Source organism: Glycine max, chromosome 5 (assembly GCF_000004515.6).
Source record: "Glycine max cultivar Williams 82 chromosome 5, Glycine_max_v4.0, whole genome shotgun sequence".
In the NCBI taxonomy this organism is placed as follows: Eukaryota; Viridiplantae; Streptophyta; class Magnoliopsida; order Fabales; family Fabaceae; genus Glycine; species Glycine max.
The window spans coordinates 5,548,417-5,567,623 of NC_038241.2; the positions used below are offsets into that span (position 1 = coordinate 5,548,417).

The 19,207-nt window shown below is 29.9% G+C and overlaps 1 protein-coding gene across 2 annotated transcripts; it reads right to left on the reverse strand.

Moving 5' to 3' along the window:
* Positions 1-12,160: 12,160 nt before the first annotated feature.
* On the reverse strand, positions 12,161-16,690 carry LOC100527687 (vesicle-associated protein). Of its 2 annotated transcripts, NM_001249058.2 has the most exons (8): positions 16,504-16,690; positions 16,333-16,403; positions 16,028-16,109; positions 15,767-15,882; positions 15,505-15,669; positions 15,355-15,405; positions 13,572-13,649; positions 12,161-12,720 (listed from the first exon to the last, which is right to left on the reverse strand). In NM_001249058.2, the coding sequence occupies exons 1-8, from the start codon at positions 16,553-16,555 to the stop codon at positions 12,610-12,612; spliced, it is 726 nt and encodes a 241-aa protein (NP_001235987.2). In that variant the 5' UTR covers positions 16,556-16,690; the 3' UTR covers positions 12,161-12,609. The 2 variants fall into 2 exon arrangements, with proteins under 2 accessions (NP_001235987.2, XP_040871120.1); XM_041015186.1 differs by lacking the exon at positions 16,504-16,690 and having other exon boundaries at positions 12,246-12,720; positions 16,028-16,155.
* Positions 16,691-19,207: the final 2,517 nt, after the last annotated feature.

The following is a 19,207-nucleotide window of genomic DNA, read 5'->3' on the forward strand; positions in this document are numbered from 1 at the left end:
TGTGCAAGAAAAGAATTATTTGCTTCGGTCAAGATGTGAAAAATCACATCCAATTATATATATATATGGTATCATATGAGAATGATCCAGTCTTGTGAAAACTGGTCTGGTCATTAACCCAACAAGACATTGAGTCAATGGATCAGAGGTCCAACCGATGGGTCACTTTATATTAAAAAAAATTAAAATATATATAATATACCTAACAATAGTCAACTCATATTTTTATATTTTAAAATTAAATTTATTGTAATGATCAAATTAAAATATTATATAATTGTTTATTATTATAAATTATTATTATTTTGTTGGGTATTATCATTAAATTAAGGACTTTTATTTGTTAGGATTAAATATAAAAATTATTGAATGATCATAAGCAATTATGTTGAAGATGTAAAAAACAATAAATAGTGAATCATATCATGATTAATACAATGATAATTAGTTATTATATATTGTTATCAAGATAAAAAAAATTATGGGAGCATATTATATATAATTTAATAATTAGTTATTAATAATTTGATATAGTATAGGAACTGAAAAAAGAAAATAAATAAATAATTTCAATCGAGTCAAATCGGACCAACTCGATTCTAGTTAATGAGTTTGACCAAACTTGATCGGGTGAATTCAGGCCAAACAGGATTGAATGCATTTTCGATCTTTTACCTTAATCGAATCGTCCAAGACATCTAGTCCCGGTCTGACGGGTAAAATTAAGACGAAAGATCAAGATTAAAGTATTTTGAATTCAAATTAAAATCACATTTAATCATAAATTTTATAAAATTTACCAAACAGAAAATTAAATATCATAAAGATTTAATTTATATTAAGATCATCGCAACCACCATCATCGCCATCATGACTACCATCGTTGTCATCAACATAACTGTCGGCGGCGGCACAGTGGTAATGGTGGCAGCGATAATGACGATGAGAACAATCATGTTGGTGGTGTTGGCGGCAATTGACAATCGCGGTGATAACAATGGTAGTTGTGACAGTTATGGTGAAAACGGTCATCAAAGTGGTGGTGATCATGGAGATCATAGATTTAAAATATTTTAAGACATCATAGATTAAATTTTTAAGATATTTGATTTTTTGTTTAATAAATCTTATAAAAATTTTATAATTAAATGTGATTTTAATTTAACAGCTGAGATTAATCATTCTCAATATATAATATGTTCTCTCTCTAATATATATATATATATATATATATATATATATATATATATATATATATATATATATATATATATATATTCCATTGGTCACATTACTACTAGATTGCAATTCAATATTTATACAATTTAACCAGTTTCAAATTCATCAAAGTTGGCAACTTCAACTCGGAGTTTTGAATTAAAATTTTGAAATTGCACTTTATATGTTATCAATGGATAATGGGATGAATATCTTACTCAATTCTTCATTCTTCTTTTAGGTCAACCAATAATAATCAATTAATTAGAAATTATGATAAGTATAATTTTAAAGGTAATTATTATAAAAATTAATAAATTATATATAATAATTTATTTTTAAATGACATTGTAAAAAAAAATTACATTGTTAGTAAATATAATATTTACTCGTTAAAGATGATTTTAGTATCCATGCATTGCCAATAAGGTTTGAAAAATAAATTTAAACTCATGGGTATTCTTTTGATCTCAACCTAACTTTAATAAAAATATTTATTTTGACCAAGTTGTGTTCATATTCAAGTTTTCCCCACTTTGTAAAAGCAAAGTGAGTTAGAGATGTGAACTTTATCCCAAAACTCGCTTTGCATCGCACACATGAAAATTTGCTAATGTATATCTATTTGATTTCTTTAGAAAGAGTAGGTTTATAAGTTACATTTTAGTGTATTTTAAGAAAATTGTAGTTTATAACTTGTTAACAATTTTTTTTTTTAAAATACAAGTAGGTATATGTTAACAAACAAATATTTCCTAACATATACCAACTCTTTCTTTTTTTGAAGAAATACATCAATAGATTATACTTAAATGTATTTTAAGATAATCTAAGTTATAACTTCTTAAATATGTCTTTAAAAAAATGTGGGTATATATTAGCTAATTATGTGTGTGTGTGATTAATTATATAATAACTAAATAATTTAATCTCTAATAACATTTTCTTTCAAAAAAAAGTTTGTAATGTATAATAACTAAATAATTTTTAGATACATTTTTATTATCGACTAAATTTTGTTGAAAATTATAAATATTTCAAAATAACTTCTTATTTAATGAATATTTAGCTAAAAATACGTTAAAAAGAGCATGACATACTATTAACTCCATGCGAGGTAGACATAAGTGGACACAAGCCATTAAGCATTCTGAATAAACTTTCACTTTTCTCACGATTGTGGGTTTGAATCCCCTTGAAGTAGTATTAGGAGTGCCTTTCCGCTCTATTATTTATCTAAAAAATGTGTAAACTTCTTTATTTCCAATGTAATGATCGGGTTTTTTTTGGATAAAATATGTTTGGAGTCCTTTCAAATAGTATTAACTTTGTTTTCATAAATTTTTTTTATTAATTGGTCCCTATAAAAATAAAACATATTTTTTATGATCCTCAATGGTAACTTTGTTAGACGATTTCTTTTACATGGTTGATAGACTTAATTATTTTTCTCTCTTTATCTTCCCAATCACAATTAAAAGACACCAAAACCTCCTGAATTATTATCTTTCCCTCTAATATTATTAGAAAATACAAGAAAATAATCAAAACAATGACAAAAAATTAGAATTTTTGGAGTTTTAACCGCAAAAAATTGTTTAATTCATTTTAGAGAATTTTAATCACCACAAATTATTTTATTTATTTGTAATTAAATTACACGTGTAATTCTATTATTTACATCAGATAACCTTATAACGAAGTTACCATTGGGACCATAATTTTTTTTTTTTTGTTTTTACAAGGATCAAATTAATACAAAAAGTTTTATGATGACCAAAATAATACCTTTCAAATCTTACAGAGACTCAAAACATATTTTACGATTTTTTATAAATATAATTTTTAAGATAATTATTGAAAAGAAAAAGGCTTAATACATTTTTGGTCATTCTATTTTTCAAAATCCACAATTTTGATCCTCCTATTTTAAAATATGAATATTTAGTTTCCTTATTTTTTAAAATTCACAATTTTAGTCCCATGTTTCAAAATAGAGACATTTAGTTTCTTACTTTTGTAAAATCAATAATTTTGATCCTTTCTTCAATCTGAAAATGTTAATTGTGAAGAGATTAATATTGACTATTACATAGACTAAACTAGGGATGTACACAGGTTCAGGTCGACCGGTGACGCAACCCAATCCAATTATATTGGGTTGCTTTCTAAAAAATATTTGGGTTTAACCCAATCTAACCAAATCATGAACGGGTTGGATAATCGGTTCTTTTTTTTTTTTAATCTGACCCAACTCATATCATATAATTTAACTTATTATATATATAAATTAATTATTAAATAAAAAACACATTAATAATTTTTAATTCACATAACTTATTAAATTATTAAATGAAATCACCCATGATTTTTTTCTTTTTTAAGTTATTTTTTTTCTCAATCTTAATTTTGTTTATATTTTCACATGCTAATATCATATTTTATTTGTAATTAAAATAAAAATATCGTATTAGCATTAAAATCATTAATTCTATTAGTCAAATATTTTTACAATATAGTCTCTTTTGAGTGCATTTAGTCATTATATACTTTAAAAACTTTAGACAAAAATAAATTATTATTCTAAAAAAATATTTTGTAAACGTTCAGCCCAATTAACCAAACTCGACCTAACCTATAAAATTTTGACCAGGTTGGATAACAGGTTTAATCAGATCTGATCCGTGAACATTCCTAGGTTAAACAATTATCATCTCATTCTATCATTATATATATAAAAAAAATGTGCTGACTCCTCTATTTTCAATGTAATGACTTGGGGTATTTTGTTGTGATAAATATAAATTTTAAGTTAATTGTTGAAAAGAAAAAGGCTTAATGCAAATTTTCTTTTTCTACTTTTCAAAATTTGAATTTTGATCCTCTTGTTTTAAAATAGAAACATTTACTTTGTTATTTTTGTAAAACATGTAATTTTGATCATTCCCTCAAATTAAAAGTGTTAACTCTTAAGATATTAACATGGATTACAATGTAGATTAAACAAATTATGATCTTGTGTCACATTACTAAATTTGGGCAACATCAACTTAATTTCTTACTTATCCATGCCTTTTGAATTTGGTAGAATGATCAAAATTATGAATTTTACAAAATTGGAGAATAAATGTCTATTTAAAAATAAAGAACTAAGACTGGAGGATGAAATTTCTTTATATTAAAATAAGAGTTTTGCTAACTAGTATTCTTATAGTATTAGTTAAGAAACTAAAAAAAATATTTATTATAGAGAGATAGGAGAGCGAAAAAAAAGTTTTGGGATAAAATGATTTTATGCATCCTAATAAAAATATTGTCTTTTAATTCCTTAAATCAATCCTTTAGTGACAATAATTAGTATTTATCTTATTGATCAAAATTCTGAGAATTCGTGTTTGTATTAACTTGTATGTTTTGTTTATGACACATGTGACTTTTTATTGTTAATTATGAATTTAATGAATTTTGAGTATTTTTTAATATTCTTGAGAATTTATATATGCATATTGTATAAATTATAAACTATAAATAAAAAATAGAATAGCACTCTTGAGATTAAAGGATATAACGGAAAATCTTTGTATTTCTCTTCTTCTTCATAGACTCAAAGGCTATGCATATTTATAGATACAAAAAAGATAATGTGATAAAGTGGGTCACCCATCATATTATCCATGCATTAAGTCCAAAAGTGTTGGATGTGAGGGAGTGTATTGAAAAAAACTCAAATCTCACATTAGTTAAAGATAAGATAAAGATAAAATATATAAGTGAGAGGGATAACTCTCACCCACAAGCTAACTTTTAAGATTTGAGTTAGACCTAAATCCACATCCTTAAAAAAGTATTATCTCTCTCTATAGTGTTTTTGGGGTGTCTGCAATGCACTGCTATCCAAGATTTAAAATTAAAACACTGGATGCATATAATCAGATACAAACAATTGTTATATGCTTGATTTGAAGAACATCAAACGCAAATATCATTTTCCCTAATGATGGAAAATGCATGATCATTCAATAGTCATACACTTGCACGCATACGTGCACACACACACCTGGCCACCTAGCTGAAGATTGTCTTAGTTAATGAACTTGGGAAATAGTATGTTCATGTTCCACATGATAAAATGCGCGCATTTAGTACTCATGGGTATTAGTGTCTAGTATGTTGCACACAATTAATATTAGCCTAGGAAATAGTCTACTAAATCTATTAGGAGTGTTTGATTTGACTGTTCTTTGTTTTCATTTTCACTGAAAATAAAAAATGATGATGAAAATGCGTTTGGTTGGATTTTTAAAAACATTTTTAGAGAAAATATTTTCTCAAAACGAACAAAAAATTAGATATAATAAAATCTCATTTTCAGTTGAAATCAGAAATCTCATTTTGGGTAAAATGAAAACGCGGTGACAAGAAATATAATTTTAAACAAATCTAAAAATACATTTCCTTTTGAAAATGCATTTTCAGTGTTTTTATTTTTTAAAAATAGAAAATAAAAAGTCAAACCAAACATGTTTTCAGAATTTTAATTTTTTGAAAATGAAAACAGTTTTCAGAAAATGAAAACAGGAAACGAAAATGCAAACCAAACACACCCTTAAGAATCTATAAATATGGATGATATGCAGAACCTATGTACTACATTCTCTTAAATAATAAGGCATTTTCATTCTCTAAAATTTTCTGTTCTATCTTCCTCTAAATCTCCCCCTCTACATTCAACACTCTTCATGCATAAAAAGTTTGCCTTGTTCTTTTTTATAATGATTTATTTATTTACTCATTCATTTTTTTAAATCATCTAATCACATTGAATAGATCATCTAGTTCCATTCCAAAGGATTTTTGTGGATTATCAATGTATAGAAGGTTTCAAAAAATTTGTTTGCCTCATCTCGTATAATTGATTTTCTTCTTTCGGATAATAATTCAGAATATGCCTGATATGCCTCCATAAATAGCTGCTATGGACTTTGTTTTGGTGACATCCTGCAATACTGGTCACTATTTCAACGCTGTCATTTTCTAAAATTGATTTATTGGCACAGCTCCGTAGCTGAATTTGAAACATGAGCTTTAAAATTCATATTCATATGTAATACATTTTGAACTTGATATTTTGTAGTCTTCCTTGCTGAAGTGTATAATCAGATATTGCCAGCTAGTGGAATGTTGTAGAAAGGAACATTCTGGTGAGTGTCGCAGTATCATAGTGCAGAAATGGGATTCTTGTTTTTAATTATTGCCTGTAGTTTTTACATGTTAAAAAAGTTCTCAGCTGCGATATTCTAGTTTTACTGGCATAGTGACAATGTAGAACAATGTAAGACCTCCTACCCTGAATTATGCGTACACTGATTTGGATCAACGCAAAGCTGATTTCCCACTTGCACATATAAGAATTATGAAAGTTGATGGAAGTGTGAGATGCTGCACCAGATTGAATGATTGATGATACTTAAAAAGCGTGTGCTGTAGCTAATTTTTTGGATTAATAGTTTTCATTACTTTGTTCAATGAAATGGCATATTGTATTGTTGTGCAGGCAATGATGGAGATAAGTGTAATGGATTTATTTAACAACCTCTCCATATATTATTTCACTCCCCTTTTCAAGAATACCATGATCTTGTGAAATTTGGAGTTTGAGTGCTGGACAAATCTGCTCTAGCTTGTATCTCTAATAGTTTAAAGTCCTAACGGTTTAACGAATTATGAAAAATAAAAGGAAAATTATTTATTTGTTTGTTTTTTATTTGGAGGTTTTTAAGCATGTATCAGCTGAATCAAATGCTTAGCCAAGTTTTGATCTTTGTCTTGCGTATGAAGAAATTATCCTTATTAGAATAATGCAATTGTTGCGTTTGAGAGGAATCTCCAAACCTGTGATTGTCAGCAACCGTGACGTTAATGCTAGTGGTCAATGTTCAGATGCCTTTTATGTATACTCTGCATTCATTTTGTGGTTAACAATCGTAGAATCTTCTCATTACTCTAATGAAGAGAAATTAATATTAAGAATGAATAAAATAAATTTCCCACGGTACAGATTTAAGGACTCAGGGATATCCGGTGAGCAAGCTGCTCCATAAACTATCGATCAAGTTTTTTTTTTATCCTTTTAAGACAAAACTTGTGTAATTTTCTTGTAATTGGCCTTAATCCCATTTTAGCAAGGACGGCTATAAATAACTAAGTTTTCTTTTCGAATGTTAAATACAATTATTTAAGGTTCCAACTTGAGATTTTTAATTAAAAGAAAATAATAATATGAAGTCGTATCAATTAATTTCCGCACTCGCCGTTGAAACAATATTTTTTAAATTGCTAACATAAATATTTTACTTTTTTTACCTCCCCTTTACAAGTTAAACATTTCATGAACGTCTAACCTACATGCTTAAACATTGATTTGTTCAGTAGATTACTTGAGTAACTAGATTCGCCTTTGATGGTCACCTTCATAATAAAAATGGAACATATATATCGTTGGCAAGCTGTTAAACCGTCCTTTCCCGTTGTATTTGACATCTAAGGATAAACGTTTCTATAATTGACTTCGAATCCCATTGGTAAATAAAATATAACTTTATGCATGCTAGTCTTCATTGGTTGCTCTCAGGTAATCAGTTTTCATTAGTAATCTATACTTTACGCAAGACACCACATGGGTGTTTCCAACTCACTAGGTCACATATTAATCCCACTTGTAATATGTGGATGTTCTTGATTCAAAGAAATTTTACACATGATAAGAATCAAATATGAATTCTCGGATTAAATAAATCGATTCTGCACATGTAAATGCAGACCAATGTATCAACCCTTTGGTATCTATCTGCACATAAAATCATAAAACACGTTTATCTGTTAATATAGACTGAGTGGCATCAAGCCGAAAAGTCTGCTAGTTAAGTTTGGTTGTTGGAACGTGCCAACCAATCTCTTATGTCAAATCAAATGCTTGGTAAAGGGTTTGCGTATAATTGTTTATATCCAAACGTGACATAATTGAATGTGATGTTTTTAGTTTCCAAATCCTAGTACGGCAAGTTTAAATAGCGAGAAGCTTATGAAGAAAACGGTTATGAGTCGGTAAGTGCATTGAAAAATGTTGCTTCCATAAGAAGAAGAGAAGCACATAATAATTATATGGCCAAGGCTACCACAAATGATAACAATTCCCTTTTACACTTGGAGAACTTGACGCTCCCTTCGGTAGGTTATTCTATGCAATTCACTCATCATAGTTTCAGTCTAAATCTTAAAATCTGTCTCCTTTCATTAGATTGTTCATTCCTATTCCTTAAATGTTTGTTAATCCAAGTCCATTCCAAACAATTGTTTCAATTCTTCAGAATAAGTTATTATTGTCATAATCAAGGGTTTAACGCAATTGAACGGTATGTACGAGTTGTTGTAATAAACTCTCTAGTACCGGAGTTCAATTCTTACTAATCAAAAGAAAAAAGATATTATATTGTAATATCACAAATCAAAAATTAGATGATTGTAGACATGCCAAGTTCACTGCTTTGTTTTGTAATGGTTGATGAACAGTTTCAGGTTGTAGTGATAGCGGCAAATATGGGGTGCAATGGGTGCAGAGGGAGAGTTTCCAGAGTTGTATCTAAAATGACTGGTAGGTTTTGAACTCTGCTTTACCTTTTGTGGAGAAATGTAAAATTGTCATCCCAATCGGCTTCAAAGCTATCTTCAACCTAAACAGCTCAAGGGAAGTCAAACCATATTTTTAATGGTTTTATGTGTGTGTGTGGGGTTAGACCAATCATTTGATTAGGGGTTACTGTACTTAGGAATCAGTCTGTATATTAAAAAGTCTTTATAAATTTAACTATACATATTTTTCATTCTTATATCAAATAAAAAAGTCAATATATTTAATGTCATGAAATTTTTTTTAAAAAAAAATATTCAATATCTTTATATCTAATAAGAGCATTAGTTAAAAATTATAAGATTTAGAATTATTTTTTAAAAAACTTCACATAAGAAATAATTCCTAAATGAATCTCAAAAGTCAAAAACCAAATGATTAGGATAACTTATATCTATTTATATATTGAATTTAGAGTGTTATTTTATTAATATACCAAAAAAAAAGTTTGTTATTTTATTAACATATGTATGCCACGTCGACTAACTTGCTTGTGTCATCTTAACTTTGTAATCATCTTCTCAACCCCCAAATTTTAATTCTTTATGTTGTACATTAAACAAATACCTCTTACGAATAGTCACATTATTTATAACATTTTTCTACTCTTGATTTATTTTATTTTTTTTTTATTTTCTTAGAGCATTTATAGTTGTTTAAATTATCAATTTATCTTAATTTTCCGGTTTTATGATTTCACATAAATTTAAATATTTTATACAAAAATTTATTCAAATACTAAAATTATTAAAGTGTGTGTTTAACTTAATTTTGAGTTCTATAATATTTAAAAATATATTATTTATAGTATAAATTTAATTAAACAATTATGTTTGTATAAACAACTCTACACATAATTTGCTCCAAATGGAAAGAAAAAAAAAGTTAAGCAACATTGATTATTGATCGGAGTTAAGCAAGTGATGTAAAGTACCTACACGTGCATTTAATTTATTTTTCTCACTTCGATTTAGTTATCCTTCATGCATTTTTTTTTTTTGCCTTAATTACACAAAAAGAAATTCTACATAAAGAAACTCTATGTTAAACTTAAAGTGTAAGAAGGAATGTTCAAGAATCCATTCAAATTGTTTCAAACCATTATACTGATAAAAAAAAACCCTAAACAAACTATTAACCTAAACAATTATATTTTTCTATTCTGGTTCAATTTTTGTTTATATTCAAAATTAAACTAAACTGAGCTCGCGTAAATACTAACTTATATTAGTTTCTTATTCTATCATCAAATAAATTCTACCCTAAAAGTTGTTATATTGTTCAGTTTTTATTGAATATGCATTTGTAATTTTAGAATATTTGAGAATATTTTTAATTATGATCTGTAATTTAAATAAAGTTGTGATTTGTGATGAAATTTAATATTATGAACAAGTTTTTAAATATTTATTTCATGTATTTGATGTTTTGTTAATAACAATTGCCCCTTAAAGGAAAAATTAGCCAATAGAAAAATTCATATATTAATTCGGGACTTCACTCTCCTATTACATGGCACAACTTGTGCTTTTGTGATAGATTGGTTTAATAATAATTCTTTTTCCATTAAAAAAAAATAAAAATCGGGACTTTACTTTTTCTCTAACTAATAAATTGTCACTGTTAGAAAATAAAAATAGATATATTAACTAAAAGTCTGGGAACAAAAATGAGACACTGTTAGAAAATTGCGGGAAAAAAATGCATTATTTTGGCCGTAAAAAGTTAGTTATGATAATTAATTAATTATGTTATCACTCATTTTCTTCGAAGACATAATGTTTGTTGTATAAAAATTAGCACAAAAACCTAAATAATATTTATTTCATTATCTACTATGGGTGAGTTTATAAGGTAGTTAAACTAATTTATAAGCTAATAGAATGATTTATCAGACATGCTCTATATCTGGTGTAATAAAAACTCGAGTATTCAAGCATTTCTTGCTGAAGCTCATTTAATTTTAGTAATTGAATTGTCATTGTGTTGCAAAACTCTTACATGCAGGTTGACAGAGTACACAGTGGATGTGCGCAAGAAAGAAGTAACTATTAAGGGAGATTTCATAGCAAATTGCAATTTCCAGAATGAAACCATTAGCAGCAACACCCTGCAGAGTGCGAACGATCCACCCAAGTCCCTGTCTACATTTTTAACTCACTCTGACCAACATTAATCAAACAAAAGGTATATCCTAGTTACGAAGTTTAAATTATAAAGCTCACTCGTGCCGCAAAGAAACACAAGAGGCAGCCTAAGCACTCAAATTTATGCTACTTGATACGAGATTAATTCATTTGTTTTATAGACCAGTTTAGCCATTTTTTGTGTAGGGAAACAAAATGCCTTAACTTATTTTCCCTTATATCATCACATGCTCCTAAACACAACCAATTAGAAACTTAAAATAACATTAAAACAACTTCTACAAGGATTTTGTAGGCTTTGGCAATTTATTTTATGTATCTTGAATTTTTAATTGGTTGTGTCTAATAGGCACTAAAATTGCTCTCTTTTCCTATAGGTTTCTTAGAAGTGATAACAAATAGATAAGAGGGGAATTAGAGAGAATGCAGGCAATCAAATTGTAGATTTGCTTTGTTCGGAGATTGAAACTAGTTAATTAGACTTAAGGCAATATATTCTTATCTTAGTTATTACATATTAGAAAGTAGAAAAATAAGAACTGCTCACGGTATAGACTACCATAGAGAACCGATAGTAACCATGATAAAATTGACTAATTGAGATCATAATCATACGTGAACTTTTTTTTGTTTCTCAAGCTTCAAGGAGTTGTTCAAATTCAAAGAAATCAATGTCAAATTAGACTCGGTAAAACAGATTCAAATTTACTAAAAAAAATTTATTGCATATATAACTAAAATTTGATACAATCAAATATTATGGTGACTTCAAGCCCGTTACGTAAAATTGAATTAAATTTTTCTGCTCATTCTGCTGTTAACAAACCAAGTTACATGTTGGCACTGCTTATTTTCTGCTCTAAAGGATGAAGAAGCTTTCAAAGAGTGTTTAGTTGAGATAATTAATATGGTTTAATATGTAGATAAAATGACTGACATTCTAAATCGCTGAAAAGTGATAATATACATCTAAATCTGACAACACAAATGAAAGGCTGTGTGAGCATTTCATTATAATAATTTTGCTGGTCATCTACAGTAAAGAAAGAACCTACGTTATAACAGTTATAAAAGGAAACGTTTCACGCCAACACTTGAAAGAAAACCCTAGCGAAAAAAGACCAAAAAATTAACAGAGTTATATTCTGTCATCTAAAGGTCATTCTTGACATGAAAAGACGATAGAGAGAGAGTCCATGAAGAATGATGTTATTCGTGGTCGTCCTTGACAACTTGACATTACCATGTAGTCACTAGACGAACCACAAAAAGAAGAAAACAAGAAGCTTCCCCTCTTTAAGTTACAAAAAGAATGCAGTTAACGAAAGCATGAGTCAGTTCACAATATGCTTAACCACAGACCCACAACTTCCCCTAATGTTTTCTACCTCCAAAATGTTATCCACCCAAAGAAAAGAAAAGAAACGGCAAAAATAAAAAAGAAAAACCAACATCTGCTGAATTGATCTATTTTAACTTTCCTCATGATTGCTTGAATGGTAGGAACAAAGAAACTAAGATCGAAAACTATGGTGAAAGATTGAATCGCAGAAATGCTTAGGTCTTCTTCATGAGATACCCCATAATTATGCCAAGCAAGCCAATTAATACGACAATGACAAATGAGACTCCACCACGACTTTTGTTGCCTTCCCTCTTCAGTAGCTCCTACAAGTAGTAAAATTATTAATTAAGTGTTTCCTTAAGTCCAAAGCTGACAATAGTATATAATTCAATACAATAGTTGCAGAATATAAAAAGGAACTGGCTTTAATACTAATGAAATCATACTCAGTTATTTGGTTATCATCCACATTTCTAACTAAAACACATTCGGTCACAATTCAGGCTAAAATCCTGGAAGACTGTTGTTTTTCAACATAAAATGATAGGAAAGTAACTGACAGGAAGAGTTGCATTTCAAGCAGATTGCGGAGGAGAAAAAAACTATGTAACACAACCTAAGGTAAAGTCTTAGCTATGAATTAATATGAAACACAAATAGTAATCAATCCATCACAAATGTTCATAAAACTGAACTCACATTCTGATGCAGAAAATCTACATTCATCAGCTTTCCTAACACCAAATAATTGAAACTCATAAACACTAACCAATGTCATGAAAGAGAATAAGACTTATCAAATACCTAAAAAACTATTTTTCGCAAAGAAAACAAGAGCATGGGTTCTATTTAAGTCATTCTCCTCAAGTTACCTTGAGAAGACCTGTCACTTTTTCCCCACATCTAACGCAAAATCATTTGTTTGCAGTTAATTTTTAGTTCAAGCACAGTTTCAAAATAAATATTTAGAAAGTATATCTGATGATGTTTGAGACTGAGACAATATAAAAACATAATATCCAAGGAAACCACCACAATCAGAAGCAGAATCATTCTCTTTCTATAGAAGGGAGCTCATGTTTCAGATTAAAATCGTCCATCACCAAAAGGAAAATAAATATAGATTAGACAAATGAGTAAATAAAATTATCAATGACATACTGTAAATCCTCACCAGTTCCTGGTGGAGCTTGCTATTTTGTTGAATTGCATTATTCTTTTCTTCAGTCAGCCTTGAGATAAGAGCTCTAGCCTGCAACAAAGCAACTATTATCAAAATAAAGTTGCAAAACAATACCAACTCTAGAAGTTACAGGCTGGAGCAAAGTTACAGCACATGAACCAAAAAGAAGAGTTTAAATACAATGCATCCATTTTGTAATGGAATAGAAGGGAATGAGAGTGGAATCCTGTTAATATATAGACACACACCCCACACACACACACACACCCCACACACTAGGGAGTAGGGACTAATAATAATGTAAGAACCATGCCTTTTCTCCAAAAAGGAAGAAAAGGCACTGTTCTTTAACTGTGTTTGTGTCTTGGGTTGCATTTTAATTAGTTTCTCATTTTAGTTGCAAAAACTATAGACCTGGTCACTTCCATATTTGTAGTTATATTATTTCAGATTTAAATAGAAGCTAGAATTGCATGATCCAATCACTCGTAATTTCAAATAAAGATAACAAAAGTAGAAAGAATGAAGACATATTCAGTTAAAATATAGATAGCACTGGGTTGAGTTGTAACAACAAAAACCGCCACTTTATTGTTGCTCAAATTTGTCATTCATGACATACTAGAGTCATCCCAGTGGTAAATTTCTTTGGGTATCCTCAATGGAACGCAAGGGGGAAGTCTTTCACACCAACAAAATGCATCTACTTTTCAGTAGTCCATCACTTAAGAACTTCATAGTTAAGTGTGCTTGGCTTGGAGTACTTATGGGATGGGCGATCTTTTAGGAAATTTTCCAAAAAACATATAAGGACAAAACATGCTGAAAAGTCTCGTGTTGATTTGTGGGGACAACCATTGATCTTGAAAGCAGCTGAAGCAGATTGTCAAGGTCTCGAAGGACTACCTACAGAAGGTTCTGACCAGTGAAGGATTCTAACCAATGAAAAGTTGAGTGAAGTGTCACTGAGTGAAGTGTCATAGTGTGTGAGCCAAGAACACTTAACTATGAAGTTCTTAAGTGATGGACTACTGAAAAATAGTGCCTTCATGACATACTAGAAGAACCTTTCAAAATGTTTGTGTGTTTCCTTTATCACCTTCATCCTCTCTTCCACCTGAAAGTTCTCAAAATCATGTTCTCGAACTCGCAACTCTTCCCTCAAGCCGATGATCCTCTTCTTCGAGCAGCACCGTCCAAGCTCGCGGAGCGTCGATCGGGTGCGGGCGTAGGGGAACACGTGGAACTGCACCCGCCAGTCAGGGGAGTAGCCGTCGCCGCCTATCACGTGGCAGAAGTGCTCGTTGGTGCAGAGGGCCTAAGTCATGTCTTGCGTCGTTGACTGAATGCTGTGATCGGGTGTGGTGGTTTACGTTGTCATATCCTGGTTCCCATGCGACTCCCCATGCCGCATCAGTATTATTCTCTTTGAAAGATCTACTCTTCTCTTACATTCATTTTCGTTTCACCCTCACAATTTTAATTTTTTTTATCTAAACACAAAATTTTAAAAATAAAAAAATTTCAATTGAAGTATTTGAAATTCTTAGAATTTAAAATTTTTCAGAATTTTAAATTCTGTTATCCAAACACACTCTAAAGCATCTATTTACTACTATTGTTAAAACCTTCAATTGACAAAAACAGGCATTACAAACCCTTAAACAGACATTGGAATTTTCTTCCAATTGATATGTTCCAAGTGAGATCATGAGGCTGTTTCGTAATAACTCAATTGCTTATATTAAAAAAAGTCTAGAACTTTCTCCTTTACCTCTGCAGATTTGTCTTGAGATTCAGGCCGCTCAGTAAATCCTCTTGCTGCCTGAAAAACACAACAAGAAAAGGCATCCCAATTTATATCCTCAGAATTTTAAGGGGAAAAATGAAGGTTTGCCTAAAACAGATTAAGTTAGGAACCCACTTGTGTGAAGTCAGAACCATTGGCATTTCCATTCTCTGAAACAGAACCTCTAGGTGAGGATCCTTCCTCAGAACCTTCTGGGACAGGAGACGGTGGTTGAGGTGGAGAAACATACAGCACTCTCAATTTGCACTCCTCAACCACATGCCCTGCCTCCTTGTTGAACTAGACAACAATCCCAATTGCACAACAAATCTTATAATTTCATACAACATACAGAAATCAAATGAAAACGCAAAAGCAACTAGCACAACACATATACCATGTCTGCAGTGATATCCTTCGGACTGGTACCATCAACAGTTTTTACGCTCTGAAGAAGAAACTTATCCTTGCATTGCATATCAGCAGGAGCCTCTTTTTGCGCTTGCATGGTAACTTCCATTCATACATAATTTAGAAAGAAAAAAAAAAGCCCCCAATTCATTACTCGGCCATAAAGCATAACTACCAAATTTAAAAAAGAAAAAGAAAAAGAAAAAAAAAAGGTAGCAAAATGGATTCAGAATAATCATATTAGTACCGATAACATCACACGTAGATCGTGGCGTGACAATACCAGTGTTCGGACGAACACAATACTTCTTCGGATTGGTTGTTTTCACCTTAAAAAACAAACACGCAATTTTTGCATAAATTATCTCACAAACACTGCAAAAAAAAGTGCCGTTTCAATCCTACATTACGCTAACCTGACACGTTTGAATCAAAATCACCAGATCTCACAACAGAAACAAAAACAAAATCCACGATCGAACTAATTGAAAGAAAAAAAAAAACAGAAGGCAAAAAAGAGGGAATTAAGAAACCAAAATTAATTAAAATTACCTTGAAGGCCACATAGCTATCGGTCTTATTGGACAATTGAAGAGAACATGAGATCTGCTTCTTCAGCTCAACTAAAAGCACGAACGAACAAAGAAAGGGGAAATGAGAGAGGTGCGACGGAAACCCTACAATAGAAGAAGAAGAAGAAGAGAAAGGAAAATGGAAACTCACAGGGGAACTTGAGTTCGAGAGGTTCGATGTTGAGAAGCTCCCCAGTGCTCATGTTCGAGATCGATCGATCGAGACGAGATCCAGAGGAATTGGAATTGTGTGAGATCACAGGGGTTTCAAACTTAGACACACGCACCGAATAACAAAAGAGCTTTGGAATTACTGACCCACCCACCTCACTCGCCACCAAACCAATACAAATATATTTTAAGAGTTAAGAGTTTTAAGACTATGATTATTAAGAAAAAAAAATTGTGAGTAAACCTACCTCGGTGATGTAATTTACATAGTGATATTTTTATTTTTCTAAAAATATACTAATTTTCTAATTTCGAAAACAACTTTTATAATTGCATAAAATTAGTCTCAGGGGAACTAAACTTGGGTCTCTAAAAAATAAGTTTGCCAAAATTGGAATCTTATACTATTTAAATTGGACAAGTTTTTGTACTTAGTATTCGGCCAAGTAATCTATTTGGTATTCAGAGAGTCCAACGAATATAAATATATAATTAAGGTAAGACGAAAAGTCTATTTTTTACTAAAAAGATAAAAATATTTCCTAAATAAAAAATTATCATTATCATAAGAAAAATAAGATAAAAATATATATTTCTCTATTTATATTATGTTATGAGGGAAATTGAAAATTTATTATCCAATTTCACATCTATAAAAAAGATATTTAAAGTTCAGGTAAATTAACTCTTGATTTAACTTAAATTTCCATACATGATTTTACCTTTGTCACTAACAAGCATCATTGAATGTTTTGACATCTATATCTCACATCGTTCATGGAGTAACATCACCATGAGAAGGTTTTGTCAAATTAAGTATGAACAAGTATTATGGATGGAAAAAGACATGATTGAGATAGGAGATCTTTAAAAAGATTGTCAAACAAATTATTTATCGATAAATATAGTCAATAAAGTCGATACTTCATAATAGTAACATAATAGCCTAAAAAAATAATTATGTGAAGTAATTCTTTTAGGTAATGTTGTATTTTCTTATACTCTTCCTATTTTCTTTTATTTATAAGTAAATACTTTATACATTAGAAAAAAAAATATGTTTTTGAACATGTACTTCTAGTCAATCATAGTTTTAGTCTCTATATGTTTAAAACCAATGTCATTATACTTTCAAAATACTCCCTCTAGTTTTGATTATAAGCAAAAAAAAATTTGCACATTTCAACCAAAATAATTGAGCACAAGTGGTTAATGTGTTGAAGTTAAGATTAAATCATTTAGATGATACTTGAGTTCAATCCTTTGTGAAAACAATTTTTTGTTAGGCTTTGTTTACCTCTCGATCAAACATCAGACTACTCATGGTCCCTTTTTTCTAGTGAACTAGAGGGTTAAGACAAAACAAAATGTGTCAATTCCAATTAAAAAATATTTTTTTTCCTGAACTGCCCCTCATTGGAACTTGATATGGAGCAATAAATAATTTTTGGTCTTATTAAATGAAGGATATTTTGAGAATAATCTCATTAAATAAAGTTTCGATAATTGAGATTTGTTTATATTTAAGACGAAAAAATAATAAAGTTTTGTTGTTTATATTCAAGAATAAAGAAAATAGGTGAATTTAGTCCCTGAGTACTAACAAAGTTGACTTCGTTTCTAACGTCACGATTTATAGGGATCTAAGTATAATTTATAGTGATTTAACGCCCCAAAAAAATATTCAAAATTTGTTCAAACTTAACAACCATTGATGACTTTTTACCGCCACAAATTACAAGTGTAATGCTTAAACTCCACAAATTGGAGTAACAAATTGGTTAATGTATTCTTTTACCCATTTTAGTCCAAGCTTGATACTCTCTGTCTCATTTTCTTCATTTTCTCGTTCCTTCTTCTTATTCCTATTTTCTTCTTCCTTGCTTAAATGTTGACTACATCAATGTTTGTTATGGCAACATCAGTTTTGGTCCTTCAACACACATACAACGATCATAAACACTACCCCTAAATGAATGTCTTCTCCAACAACCTATAATTCTCTCTCTTTGATTTTCCTCACACCACAAACATCTTAACTTACTAATTAAATATTGTATTCCGAAACAAATCATGTTTGCATTCCAATCAAATCAAAGTAGTTACAAGGAAACAACACCACTCACATTTTCTCAGGTCAAGCACTTGTGTTCAACTTATCATTCATCGATAACTCTTAGTGCCTTCTATATCGTTTCCTCATTAGAGTTTAGAAAGGCTACAACATTGTTGCTTTGTTGGGGACCACTTGAAGTGTGGTTTGGTGACATGATTGTCATTCTCACAAGAAATTCCAATTTTGAAGCTGCCACTAGCACCCCAAATTTTGGCAATTTGAATAATTGATTTTAAGTCTTGTTCAAGGTCTAATTTTGGGGTTAGTTCAAGGTTTGCAACTTGTGGCAATGAATAAAACAATAGTTTTTAAGTTGAAATAAATATTATATACAATTTATGGAGGTTTTAAACCACTAGAAATTGTATTTAGACCATCACAAATCACAACATTAGAAGCACAACTAACTCTGTCGATGCCCATGGATACAATCCACTTATTTTTTAAAGTATAGGAGACCAAATACATTAATTTAAAAGTATAAAGACTAAGACCACGATTGACCAAACCAAAAATATAGGAACCAAAAACACATTTTTACATATGTTGATTACTAGTTAATCATTAT